The sequence below is a fragment of the Oncorhynchus keta genome, unplaced genomic scaffold (assembly GCF_023373465.1).
Source record: "Oncorhynchus keta strain PuntledgeMale-10-30-2019 unplaced genomic scaffold, Oket_V2 Un_contig_19179_pilon_pilon, whole genome shotgun sequence".
NCBI classification, from domain to species: Eukaryota; Metazoa; Chordata; class Actinopteri; order Salmoniformes; family Salmonidae; genus Oncorhynchus; species Oncorhynchus keta.
In genome coordinates this window covers 21,556-36,315 of record NW_026281323.1, presented here as the reverse complement: position 1 = coordinate 36,315, position 14,760 = coordinate 21,556, and the positions used below count along the sequence as shown (strand labels likewise).

Below are 14,760 nucleotides of genomic sequence, written 5' to 3'. Positions count from 1 at the left end.
TCAGTCTTCTCCTTGTATGAGCTGAAAGTTTAGAGGGACGGCCAGGTCTTGGTAGATTTGCAGTGGTCTGATACGCCTTCCATTTAAATATTATCGCTTGCACAGTGCTCCTTGGGATGTTTAAAGCTTGGGATATCTTTTTGTATCCAAATCCGGCTTTAAACTTCTTCACAACAGTATCTCGGACCTGCCTGGTGTGTCCCTTGTTCTTCATGATGCTCTCTGCGCTTTTAACGGACCTCTGAGACTATCACAGTGCAGGTGCATTTATACGGAGACTTGATTACACACAGGTGGATTGTAGTTATCATTAGTCATTTAGGTCAACATTGGATCATTCAGAGATCCTCACTGAACTTCTGGGGAGAGTTTGCTGCACTGAATGTAAAGGGGCTGAATAATTTTGCACGCCCAATCTTTCAGTTTTTGATTTGTTAAAAAAGTTTGAAATATCCAATAAATGTCGTTCCACTTCATGATTGTGTCCCACTTGTTGATTCTTCACAAATAAATACAGTTTTATATATTTATGTTTGAAGCCTGAAATGTGGCAAAAGGTCGCAAAGTTCAAGGGGGCCGAATACTTTCGCAAGGCACTGTATGCAAGACCGTCTGAGATTGTTCAAAGATCAAAGCGAAGAACCGCATGTAGCCACGTGTGCACATTTGTTCATGTCCTTTGCTAATTAGTGCATTATTAGCCCAGTTATAGCAATTTCTGCTCAGTAATGGGTAGTGATAAGTGATTGCTTCCTACAAGAGCACAAAACATATACACTTATAGCCATCTTTGAAAAGCCAGTCAGGTAAAGAGCTTTTTTATATCTTAAAGGGGCAGTGAAGTATTTTGAGAAGGGCTTGAATAAGCAATGTAGTCAATAGGCAGATGGTAGCATACATTTTTTTTGTCTGACTCTCTGTGATAGTGGTATGCAAATAATGATTTGTAAAGTGGTTTCCTCATCACAAAGCACAATAAAACATTTTCGGTCACCACCTCGTCTGAAGGACAAGTTGCTAAACAGGTTAATTTCCAGCGCTGCACAAGTCTCACGGAATGTAGGCTGACATAGAACACCACACAGTGGCTGCTACTGTAGGCTGTCATAGAACACCACACAGTGGCTGCTACTGTAGGCTGTCATAGAACACCACACAGTGGCTGCTACTGTAGGCTGTCATAGAACACCACACAGTGGCTGCTACTGTAGGCTGACATAGAACACCACACTGTGACTATCATAGAACACCACACAGTGGCTGCTACTGTAGGCTGACATAGAACACCACACTGTGACTATCATAGAACACCACACAGTGGCTGCTACTGTAGGCTGTATTGTAGAACACCACACAGTGGCTGCTACTGTAGGCTGACAGAACACCACACTGACTGTCATAGAACACCACACAGTGGCTGCTACTGTAGGCTGACATAGAACACCACACTGTGACTATCATAGAACACCACACAGTGGCTGCTACTGTAGGCTGTATTGTAGAACACCACACAGTGGCTGCTACTGTAGGCTGACATAGAACACCACACTGTGACTATCATAGAACACCACACAGTGGCTGCTACTGTAGGCTGTCATAGAACACCACACAGTGGCTGCTTCTGTAGGCTGACATAGAACACCACACTGTGACTATCATAGAACACCACACAGTGGCTGCTACTGTAGGCTGTATTGTAGAACACCACACAGTGGCTGCTACTGTAGGCTGTATTGTAGAACACCACACAGTGGCTGCTACTGTAGGCTGTATTGTAGAACACCACACAGTGGCTGCTACTGTAGGCTGTATTGTAGAACACCACACAGTGGCTGCTACTGTAGGCTGACATAGAACACCACACAGTGGCTGCTACTGTAGGCTGACATAGAACACCACACTGTGACTATCATAGAACACCACACTGTGACTATCACACCACACTGTGACTATCATAGAACACCACACTGTGACTATCATAGAACACCACACTGTGACATAGAACACCACACTGTGACTATCATAGAACACCACACAGTGGCTGCTACTGTAGGCTGTATTGTAGAACACCACACAGTGGCTGCTACTGTAGGCTGTATTGTAGAACACCACACAGTGGCTGCTACTGTAGGCTGACATAGAACACCACACTGTGACTATCATAGAACACCACACAGTGGCTGCTACTGTAGGCTGTATTGTAGAACACCACACAGTGGCTGCTAATGTTGGCTGACATAGAACATAGTCCTATGTACTCTGTCACACAAATCTAAAACCTTTGATAAAGGACCAGACATGGTTTATGAGAAGGACATTTATTTATTGATGATAATGTTGGGCAGCGATGTTCTTTTTGTTGGTCGATCATCCGTGAATGAGAAGTAACAAGAGTTTTTAGTTTGGCGCATCGGGAATTGGTTTTTGTTTTCTCCAGATTTTTTACTTTTTTTAAAATATAGGTTCTTTCTGGTCATACATTTTGGTGATGCCAAGTTCTAGATACGATGTGATATTGTTTACTAATTAAAAGGTGAAGGTAGATGGTCAAATGTGTATGATTGCCTTGTATGTCCTCGTTTTGAAGAGGGTTCTGTTCATAGTTGATGAATGGTACGGGTGGCGCGGTAGGAGCTTAAACCCGGGGGACGTACATTTTTATATACTGATAGTATTTATGCTATGAAGCGGTGTTTCCCAGCCCGGGTCCTCCAGGACCCCCAACAGTAAACGTTGTTGTAACCCTAGACAAACTCCTCATTCAGCTCTTTGAGGGCTTGATGATTAGTTGACTAGTTGAATCAAGTGTGTTTGTCCGGTGTTATAATAAAAAAGTGTACTGTTGGGGGTAGTGGAGGACCGGGGTTGGTCAACACTGCTCTAAAGCATGGGTTTATCATAGTTACTGAGGTGTGCTGGTATAACTACATGTTTATTATCTGAACGTGTATGTATGTATGTATGGTATTGTATTTAATGTGCTCTGAATGTCAATTGACCAGATACGTGTAAAGGTTTCCGTTTAGTTGCATCATGGGTATTCTGATAAAGGCTGTATCACAACTGGCCGTGATTGGGAGTCCCATAGGGTGGTGCACAATTGTCCCAGCATCGTCCAGGTTTGGCCAGGGTAGTGTTCTTGCCTAGTTAAATAAAAGGTTCCACATAAGAAGCCTGTCCTCTCATTGTTTGTGGGACAGGACAGGGGACAGGTCAGCATGCTGCTGGGTTTTGTTTGAAGAGCTCTATTTGATCCAGTTGATTATTTTCTAAATACTTGTACATTTCGTTGGTTGTTATTATCTTCACTTGCAAATAGAAAGTGTCACTCTGGGCAAGAAATAATGTTCTGCCTTGTTGCCTCCTCACTGTAAAATCCTACCGCCGGGTCTCACAGCCACTCTGGTAGGACTACATTATGATCGATTGGCCACGGTAGCCTACTTGGCCACGGTTAAAACTAACTTAAAGCGGGTACAGCCTCTGTGTTCACAGTAAATTCAAAACGTTCACGTTTGTGCTCAGCATAACTGAAATTTCCTCAGTGGCGGAAATAATTTGAGGCAGGGAACATTGATCATGAGCCTGCCTACGAGCCTAGTCTAACAAGTCAGACGATTGTTTCTGAAATGTGATAGACTGGAAATAGTGAGTTTTGGTCTCTAACTACTGGTTGTCTATAGTGGGAGGTAACAGGTGGGAGGTAACAGGTGGGAGGTAACGTCAAACTGTATTGGTCACGTGCTACGTAGACCAGGTTTAGACTAACAGTGAAATGTTTAATTACAGGCCCTTCCTAACCACACAGAGAAAATAATAATAGAAAAGTAAAATACGTAATAATAAATCCACAATGAGTAACGATACTTGTTTATATTCAAGAGGCAGCAGTTGTGAGTAGATATGCACGGGTACGGGGTAGGCCTACATAGTAATTGATGTGCACTGTGTCTCAGTGGAGACATTGGCAGCCTGCAGGAGACCTGACCCCAGCCAGCGGCAGTGTTATGGAGACAATTGTTTATCTACTGGCTGTGTGTGTGGCCCAGGGACTCCTCCTACTGCGCAGAACATTACAGCTGACAACCCAGAGGTGCTAATGGAAACCACAGAGGAAAACCTCTGAATGTTATTTATTCATAGGAACGCCCAGATATACAATACAGATAAAGGCCCAGAGATACAATAAAGATGTTAGCTGGAAGCCTGGAACAATAACGATTTTAGTTATATTATTAGGGCTGTTGTGTGTCTCTGTCATCCATGTAAATGGAAGGAACTAAGTACTTTTAGACAGGAAACCTGCAGGGGTATCAGCTGAGTATCACAGACCTTTTTCAGCTGATCCAGAGAGGAACTGGGGGGGATTAGGTCATGTTTCTCTCTATGCTATGCTTCCTATGCTAGGCTCACAGCTCACCTTTAAGCGTGGTACCCACAGCATGGGACACTTCTGAGGTCACAACTGAAGTATTCAGAGATTTATTACTGCTAAAAACTCCCACTGGCTCATAATAGGAAAAGCATTGGAAGACGCAGGCCCCCACTCACAAATACTATGTTTTTAGTGTGATTTAAAAAAAATACAAAAATAAATGTGAAATCTATACTTTCCCCCTCATTGAGCTTAGTGGGCTATGACATATTACATGTATGTGACAGGGGCGTGATGAAGACCCACCATGCTGTAGTCCTCACCTCCCTCCTGGTCCATTTATCTGCTCTGTCCAGACTGACGTCAGTAGTATGCCATCCAGAACGGTTTAACGGTCCCAGCTCTCAAAAGATAAAGTGTGTTTATAAGCACAAAGAGCAGGCTACATGTCCTTCTCCTTTTTGAGCCTTCTCTCCTTTCCCCATGTCCTGACAACGAGCAGTGAGTAGAGAGCAGCGGGTCTTGGGCAGTGACGTCCTTTCTATCCATTCTTAGCTGCTGCCAGAACGGCACGGAACTCGTCCATTCATTTAACGCTTCTGGTATGGCCACTTGACACGTCAGAAATTGAGAGGAGGATAAGAGGGAAGGGTTACCATTGTGTGTGACGTACGTAAACAACAGACAGGAAGACGTGTGTAGGGGGGGGCACAGTCTGTGATGGTAACTCCAGGGTGGCTGCAGTGTATGAAAACAACTGCATTTTTCTCATGCCATTTTGGGCCTGTAAAGAAAGTGGATCTAAAGATTGTAAAATGCTGAAATCAGACCATATGTATTACCAAGAACCGTATTGACAATTCAGATTTTTAAATGCACAGTGTATATATCCAGCCCAACTGCAGATAAGACTATTATACATGGTATACCGTGATTGAGCATGCCTCTCTCGACCCTGTTCCCAGGTCACAGAGCGGTCTATGTGGGTGTCCATGTTCCTCTGGGCAGAGAGACCAAACGGAGGCACCACCGCAGCCACCGCGGCCACAGACACCACCGCAAGAGGAGAGACCGCTCGGACCATGAAGATGGACGAGAGTCTCCTTCCTATGGTAGCTAAGACCAGTTCACTCTCCCACCTCAACATCTGCTTCATTCACTGTCCTCAGATCAGCTCTATTGCCATATCTCCATTCTCCAGCCCTGTTTCCTATACCAAACCATTTACTGTCCTTTTTCTACTAATATTCCCCTTGGTTGTACTACATTACCCATCTTCCACCTGTACCCCCTCTGTTTCAGACACCCCGTCCCAGCGTGTCCAGTTCATCCTGGGGACAGAGGATGATGATGAAGAGCACATGCCCCACGACCTGTTCACTGAGCTGGATGAGCTGTTCTTCCGGGACGGACACGTCTACGAGTGGAGGGAGACAGCCAGGCATGACGCACACCCTTCCTCACTACTCCTAGTGGATGTTTCCTCATCCAACCACATCAACAGCTCCTTTCATCTGTGTGTGTGTGTGTAGGTGGTTAAAGTTTGAGGAAGACGTGGAGGATGGAGGGGAGCGTTGGAGTAAGCCCTACGTAGCCACGCTGTCTCTCCACAGCCTCTTCGAGCTCCGCAGCTGCATCCTCAACGGCACTGTCATGTTGGACATGAGAGCTAACACCATTGAGGAGATCGCAGGTGAGTGTGTATGTATGTCTCTGCAGACATTTCACTGTGTGTGTGAGTCTGAAAGTTGAATGTGTTGAATAAAGCATGTAACTGTTGAGTAAAGCATGCAGTCTACCCTGTACCCCATAGACATGGTGATAGACAGCATGGTGGCGTCAGCTCAGCTGGAGGAGGAGTTGAGGCAGAAGGTAAGGGAGGCCATGTTGAAGAGACACCACCACCAGAACGAGAAGAAGCTCAGCAACCGCATCCCTCTGGTGCGCTCCTTCGCTGACATCGGCAAGAAACAATCTGACCCACACCTGCTTGAGAGAAACGGTGAGGGCCCTCGCTGCACCTCTCCTTTTTCCTCTTCTGCTCTTCATCCCCTCATTTCAGCTCTTCTACAAAATAATGGTTTATTTACACCCTTTTTTGTTGTGTTTTGACAGATTGAATGAATGTACTATGCACATGTTGTTTTATGAAGTGGGTTGGGTCATTCAAAGAGGTGTCAATTGGCTGAGGTAACTGAGTGACAAGACGATGAGCAAGATCTGATTGGTGCATGAGCCTTTTACTGGCATGTGATTTTCCCATCATGACTGTTCTTGAACACTGCAGTGATAAGTCTGAGAGTTTGTTTTGTGTGCTGGATTTTGTTTTCTCCTGGAAAGATGTTTTTGTGATAAGGATTTTGTGTTGAAATGTTGTAATAGGCTAATAGTTAACTTAAAACCAAAGTAAATCTGTGCACATGCCATCATGTAGCAATTAAATCACAGTTGAAGATTATTGGTCAGCTTCCCCTTGCTTGTGATTGGTCCGTTTGAGTGACCTATAGTATATCCTTATTAAAGTGTGATGTAACCGCGGCATTTATTGTGTTTTTGTAACATTGTTGCAGAAGGTTGCTAAACAGTGTTTTTGTGTGTGTTCTGAACATGTTCGCTGCTGTTTGTGGGCAGCATTGTGACAGATGTTAATTGATCTTGACTTAATCTCCTGGTTTACTGCGGCTCCATGTACGTTGTGCAAATGTTCCCTGTGACGTTTTGGGATGTACTGAATATGCCCCTGCTCTTTGTCTTTGACTTCCACTAACAAGACACTTCCAAGGCCTGGGCTTTTCAGCATGAAGAGCATTGTTCCCAACACACATTTAGTATTCTTACCCTTCCTGATGTATTTTTCCTCTCCCTCTTTCCTTTTTCCATCCTGTCTTCTCTGCTTTCCCAACTACCCTTGTCCCCTCCCATAGGAAGTCTATCCACCTCCCGCCCCTCCCTCCTCAAGGGAGTCCAGGGGGTCTCAGTTCCTCAGTCCTCCCCCTTAGCACCCCCAGAACACCCATCCTGCTCAACGCCAGCACCCCCCACCCCTCCTCCCCCCCACTTAGCACCCCCCAGAACACCCATCCCTTAGCCAGATGCAGATCCCCCACCCCTCCCTGCCTGTCCCCCACTCCTACTCTGATTGACCGGTGAGGGTAGGAGCTGGAGTATCCCCAGTGTGGAGGTCCATGCTTCAGATGGGGAGGAACTGAAGCTCCGGTCTAGTCAAGGACCACAAGGAGGAGTCTGGGGTGCAGACCCTGCCCGTCTGGTGCAGCTCCTCCCCCCACCTCCAGCAGGTTAAATATCCTGCAAATAGCATGAAACCCCCCTCCACACCTTCTTCACCTTACATAATCTGACCTCTCTCAGTCCTTAACATTGTATGTGTCTGTCTGTGTGCTTGATGACTTGTGAAGCACTTAAAGAGTACATTTCATCAACATAAACCAGATGTTTTAGACTTAGTGAAACATGTCAATTCTGGTCTTCATTTCCACAGTTGGTTGCGAAAGGGCTATATTTTGTTATTTTGATTTACTATTAATCTCATTCCCCCCCAGCGGTTACATCACACCTTGAGAAGGTTCCTCTACATCTCAAGCGAGCAGTTGGGTATGAAATGCACTCCCTTCTGGATGTGCTTGGTGGTACCACCTCGTGGATTACTATAAAAACAGGTGACCGCACGCCTTATTTGGCAATGGTCTTGGTAAGTGGAGTGTGCCAATATATATTTTGCATGACACTTCCTTGACCAGACTACTGGCGTTACACAAAATTCTAAAGGCAGGAAGGCACATTTCCGCACATGACCAAATTCAACGTTTTTGCTTACCGTTTCATGCATCTTTAACGAAGAAAAAAAACATGGAGGCTATGAGGATTATACATTTATTTGTAGCTACATCCATCGTTACAAGAAATAGATGACAATGGCTCATAGTTCATGGTTTTGAGTTCTAATCCCACATGGGGCAGAGATGTGTACAGTTGAAGTTGGAAGTTTACATACACTTAGGTTGGAGTCATTAAAACTAGTATTTCAACCAGTCCACACATTTCTTAACAAACTATAGTTTTGGAAAGTCTGTTAGGACATCTACTTTTTGCATGACACAAGTAATTTTTCCAACAATTGTTTAAACACAGATTATTTCACTTATAATTCACTGTACCACAATTCCAGTGGGTCAGAAGTTTACATGCACTAAGTTGACTGTGCCTTTAAACAGACTGGGAAATTCCAGAAAATTATGTCATGGCTTTAGAAGCATATGATGGGTTAATTGACATAATTTGAGTCAATTGGAGGTGTACCTGTGGATGTATTTCAAGGCCTACCTTCAAACTCAGTGCCTCTTTGCTTGACATCATGGGAAAATCAAAAGAAATCAGCCAAGAAGACTTCCACAAGTCTGGTTCATCCTTGGGGGCAATTTCTAAATGCCTGAAGGTACCACTTTCATCTGTACAAACACTAGTATGCAAGTATAAACACCATGGGACCACACAGCCATCATACTGCTCGGGAAGGAAGGGAAGTTCTGTCTCCTAGAGATGAACATACTTTGGTGCTAAAAGTGCAAATCAATCCCATAACAACAGCAAAGGACCTTGTGAAGATGCTGTAGGAAACAGGTACAAAAGTATCTATATCCACAGTAAAAACGAGTCCAAATCGACATAACCTGAGAGGCCGCTCAGCAAGGAAGGAGGAAGAAGCCACTGCTCCAAAACCGCCATAGAAAAACCAGACTACGGTTTGCAACAGCACATAGGGACAAAGATTGAACTTTTTGGAGAAATGTCCTCTGGTCTGATGAAACAAAAATAGACTGTTAATGACCATTTATGTTTGGAGGAAAGGGGGATGCTTGCAAGCCGACAAACACCATCCCAACAGTGAAGCACAGGGGTGGCAGCATCATGTTGTGGGGGTGCTTTGCTGCAGGAGGGACTGGTGCACTTCACAAAATAGATGGCATCATGAGGGAGGAAAATTATGTGGATATATTGAATCAACATCTCAAGACATCAGTCAGGAAGTGAAATCTTGTTTGCAAATGGGTCTTCCAAATGGACAATGACCACAAGCAAGCTTCCAAAGTTGTGGCAAAATGGCTTAAAGACAACAAAATCAAGATATTGGAGTGGCCATCATAAAGCCCTGCCCTCAATCCTATAGAAGATGTGTGGGCAGAACTGAAAAAGCGTGTGCGAGCAAGGAGGCCTACAAACCTGCTCAGTTACACCAGCTCTGTCAGGAGGAATGAGCCAAAATTCACCCAACTTATTGTGGGAAGCTTGTGGAAGGCTACCCAAAACGTTTGACCCAAGTTAAAGGCAATGCTAGCAAATACTAATTGAGTGTATGTAAACTTCTGACATACTGGGAATGTGATGAAAGAAATAAAAGCTGAAATAAATCCTTCTCTCTACTATTATTCTGACATTTCACATTCTTAAAATAAAGTGACGATCCTAACTGACCTAAGACGGGACATTTTTACTTGGATTAAATGTCAGGAGTTGTGAAATTGAGTTTAAATGTATTTGGCTTAGGTGTATGTGAAACATCCGACTTATGGATGGATGGATAGATAAACATTTTTATTTACAATATTCATCATGTGCCCACACACTTGTAATTCTGAAAAGTGAAAACATGCCTGTGAGAGGGGTGGCCCTGGTAGTAGTTGTAGGTTTTTATACAGTACCCAAGACTATTGAGTTAATTTGACCAAGAGCTACAGCATGAATACTGCAATGTGGGTTGGATTGAAATGAGCCCCTAATCTTCATTATCAAGGGGATGACTCACTTTTTTCTCCAACACAATACTGCAATAAATGTTAGTCCACATTTAATTTTTTTGCACCACATTGGGGATTTTAATTTACACTGGCAGTAGATGTCAGGAACCCATCACCTTTCCACTGAGAGTTAACTGTCCAGAGCCATATTTGCTTGAGAAGCACATCAGTTTATTATCAGCACGTGCCAGTGGACTTCTGAGAATGCTTTAGTGTTGGGATCGGATCAGGGATCTATGTTTACCCACCCACAAAAATGTATATTTATGAGCAATTTCCCCGTTGCTACCCACAACTTCTCACCTGAAAATGTGAGCAGTTTGGGCAAAGGCTGGAGTTGAGAGTTACCCTTATACGAAGTTTGGTAACTGTTTACATGAAGTTGGCCCTATGTTATCGTAATAGTTCAGTTTAATGCACTATTACCCCACTTGACATCTCCCTAGTTACCACTGTCTAATAAATGATATCAGGGTTTAATGTATCATTTTAGGCGTGCTCAGGTTTCACCCCCATATGCACACAGACGCTGCACAGTATTACACAGAGTGAGTTCCATAGCAAGTCCTAGTTTCAATTGGCAAGGTTCTTAGACCGTGAGATGATGGGTCAAAATATGTTTTTACAGCAAGAGGCTGAGGCCATGCCGTGTGTGTAAATACCAACACGTGAGTGTGTTCTGTTTTTCCCAGCTTTAAATGTGCTGTCTTATTGGACCATGTGGTGTATCTTGGCTGACTGGTTCAGTAAGAAGCAGGGGATTGATAGGCAGGGCCCCATTGGTGCACATTCCACCACTAATCTACCTCTGAAACCTTTCTGTCCAACTCCAGCCTCCGTAGGGTCGGTCCTGTAAACACAGAGGATGTCTATGGGTGTCTATTGACCCCCCCACTGTTTAGTTATTTCTACCATCTCTGATTACTTTGTTGTGATACGTGGAGTTTCTCACCCAGCATGTACAGAGCAGCTGCATGTCTGAACAAACTCTCAAACTCACGGAGTCACACATGCATAGCCCCCCCGCTCTCCTTCTCAGACACATATAATTGTGTACGTCTACAAATTGTACCAATTCCCCATTCATATCGGCCATACACACAGTTCATTTTTTTACTGTTTAATTGACCACTGGTTTCTTCTACCCCCTTCCACCCCTTGGGCAGGCCTCCTGGCATCCCCCCAGTCAGCTCCTGGGAACCTGGAGAACAGTAAACCGAGTGAGAGCCGCATCAACGGAGGAAGCAGAGAGAACAGCACTGTGGACTTCAGCAAGGTAACGTCTCTCCTCCCACTGCTGAGCAGTGTGTAGACCCACGGTCACGAGGACAGACAAGTAGAGCTCTGCTACCCGACCCGGGCCCGACATTATACATTGGGTCAGGGCCGAGTAGGGCCTTTTTTTATCAGTATCTAGGGAACATGCAGGGCTTGTGTATCACTAAATTGATCACAAACATTTTGAAGCTGAGCCATTTGCTCATGCTCTCCTGCGCAATAGTCATATCTGACAACGATCATAACATGGTGTCAGAAGTGCTTCAACCTCGTCAAATATAAAACAGGAGAGATTATTTCACAGAAAATAATGGTCCTTGAGTTTTGTTAGTGACAAAGTAGTTAACTGCTCTGTCATGTCTCGTCATTGAGCAGAGCAGCCCTAGCAGGGCCGTTGCTATGGATACTCGCTCAGAGCCGCCATGAGTAGAGTGCATGCAGAGCGAGCTGCGCGCAGGGTGAGACTGACAGAGCAGCTAATGGATTTACTAATGGAGGAAGTTATTTTTGGTTTCGGTCAGGGACGGGGCTTTAATTTGGTTGAAGCAATCGGGCCTGGGTAGGACCTGAACATCACAGCATAGGTAGGGCTCGGGCTTAAAATTCATGCCCATGCAGGGCTCTACAGAGAACTCAATATGGCAGCCGCTAGCTTCAAAGCCTCTGATTGGCCAATACATAGCATCAGAAATCCAGGGTTTATACAGTGCATTCAATAATATTTCAGATCCCTTTTTTTCCCCCACATTTTGTTACGTTACAACCTTATTCTACAATTTATTTATGTTTATCCCTCAATCTACACACAATACCCCATAATGACAAAGCAAAAACAGGTTTTTCGAAATAAAATAATAACTGAAATCACATTTTATTTAAGTATTCAGACCCTTTACTCTGTACTTTGTTAAAGCACTTTTGGCATTGATTATAGCCTCAAGTCTTCTTGGGTATGACACTGCATATCCTCTCAAGCTCTATTTTCAGGTCTCTCCAGAGATGTTAGATCGGGTTCAACTCTAGGCTCTGGCTGAGCCACTCAAGGACATTCAGAGACTTGTCCCGAAGCCACTCCTGCATTGTCTTGGCTGTGTGCTTAGGTCATTGTCCTGTTGGAAGGTGAACCGTCACCCCAGTTCAAGGTCCAGAGCGCTTTGGAGCAGGTTTTCATCAAAGATCTCTTTCCTTCGATCCTGACTAGTCACCCAGTCCCTGCTGCTGAAAAACATCCCCACGGCATGATGCTGCCACTCATGCTTCACCGTAGGGGATGGTTCCAGGTTTCTTCCAGACGTGACACTTGGCATTCAGGCCAAAGAGTTCAATCTTGGTTTCATCAGACCAGAGAATCTTGTTTCTCTTTGTCCTTTAGTTGTCTTTTGGCAAACTCCAAGCAGACTGTGATGCCTTTCATGAGGTGGAAGATAAAGGCCTGATTGGTGGAGTGCTGCAGACATGGGAGAACCTTCCAGAAGGACAACCATCTCCACAGAGGAACTCTGGAGCTCTGTCAGAGTGACCATCTGGTTCTTGGTCACCTCCTTGACCAAGGCCCTGTTCCCCCCTGATTGCTCAGTTTTGGCCGGACAGCCAGCTCTAGGAAGAGTCTTGGTTCCAAACTCCTTCCATTTAAGAACGATGGAGGCCACTGTGTTCTTGGACCTTCAATGCTGCAGAAATTATTTGGTAAACTTCCCAAGATCTGTGTCTCAACACAATCCTGTCTCGGAGCTCTATAGACAATTTCTTCCACCTCATGGCTTGGTTTTTGCTCTGACATGCACTGCCAACTGTGAGACCTTCTATAGACAGGTGTCTGCCTTTCCAAATCATGTCCAATCAATTGAATTTACCACAGGTGGACTCCAAGTTGTAGAAACATTTCAAAGATTAATTTCTAAAAACATGTTTTCGCTTGGTCATTATGGGGTATTGTGTGTAGATTGAGGTAAATAATGAATTGAACGTGACAAGTGGAAAAAGTCAAAGGGTCAGATATACAATGCATTCGGAAAGTATTCAATCTCATTTGAAGTAACACATGCTGGATACTGAACAAAGTGACTGGTTTCTGCTCCTTGGGGGACTGATGGGTATGAGAACAGTGTATTAAGAGGATGATATTATAATAAGAGGTGACATCATGGATCCAGATTGGACCCTAGCTGAGTGATCTGCGCTTATGGTGTGATCTGAATTAAGTTGTGCCCCTGTTTGTCCTACTCTCAGCATGCTTGCCACTGTAGTTGTGGTTCCTGGGGCGGGGGTGCCAGGAGGCCTGCAGTAAGTCTTCTCTCCTGTCAATCACTGGCCCCGGCCCATCAGTGCTGTTGTGTTGATCCATGAGACTGTGTTCCGTGACGTGACTGTACATAACATGTTACCTGCCAGTGCCGTGTGTGTGACCGTAGTGCTGTGACTGTGTTGATCTGTCTGTAGTGGTCCGACCGTGGTTCAGAGAATCTGATGTTTTCATTATCTTTTTTTGTGCAGCAGTACGGCTGTCGGCAGCACAGCAACCACACATATTCTATGTGATTTATTATTTATTAGGTGTCCTGTTTGAGGTCATCGCTTCTGACGGAAGCATCCATAGTACAGTGTAAGTGGGTAGTGTCCATGGCGTAGTGGGTAGTGTCCACGGTGTAGGGGTAGTGGGTAGGGTCCACGGGGTAGTGGGTAGCGTCCACGGGGTAGGGGTAGTGGGTAGCGTCCGCGGTGTAGGGGTAGTGGGTAGTGTCCGCGGTGTAGGGGTAGTGGGTAGGGTCCATGGGTTAGTGGGTAGTGTCCATGGGGTAGTGGGTAGTGTCCGCGGTGTAGGGGTAGTGTCCGGGTAGGGGTAGTGTCCGCGGTGTAGGGTAGTGGGTAGTGTCCATGGGGTAGTGGGTAGGGTCCATGGTGTAGGGGTAGTGGGTAGGGTCCATGGGGTAGTGGGTAGTGTCCACGATGTTGGGGTAGTGGGTAGTGTCCACGATGTGTGGGTAGTGTCCACGATGTAGGGGTAGTGGGTAGGGGTAGTGGGGTAGGGTCCACGGGGTAGTGGGTAGGGTCCACGGGGTAGTGGGTAGGGTCCACGGGGTAGTGGGTAGGGTCCACGGGGTAGTGGGTAGCGTCCGCGGTGTAGGGGTAGTGGGTAGGTCCGCGGTGTAGGGGTAGTGGGTAGGGTCCGCGGTGTAGGGGTAGTGGGTAGGGTCCACGGTGTAGGGGTAGTGGGTAGGGTCCACGGGGTAGTGGGTAGGGTCCACGGGGTAGTGGGTAGTGTCCACGGGGTAGTGGGTGGGTAGTCCGCGTGGG

The 14,760-nt window shown here is 45.4% G+C and overlaps 1 protein-coding gene across 1 annotated transcript in view; it reads left to right on the top strand.

The window, feature by feature from the left end:
* The window catches only part of LOC118370872 (sodium bicarbonate cotransporter 3-like), a 62,578-nt gene that overhangs the window by 27,461 nt on the left and 20,357 nt on the right, over positions 1 to 14,760 (top strand). The window contains 5 exon segments of the mRNA XM_052504441.1: positions 5,341 to 5,487; positions 5,678 to 5,816; positions 5,908 to 6,068; positions 6,189 to 6,377; positions 11,355 to 11,464. Of these exon segments, the coding sequence (XP_052360401.1) occupies positions 5,341 to 5,487; positions 5,678 to 5,816; positions 5,908 to 6,068; positions 6,189 to 6,377; positions 11,355 to 11,464 (746 nt within the window).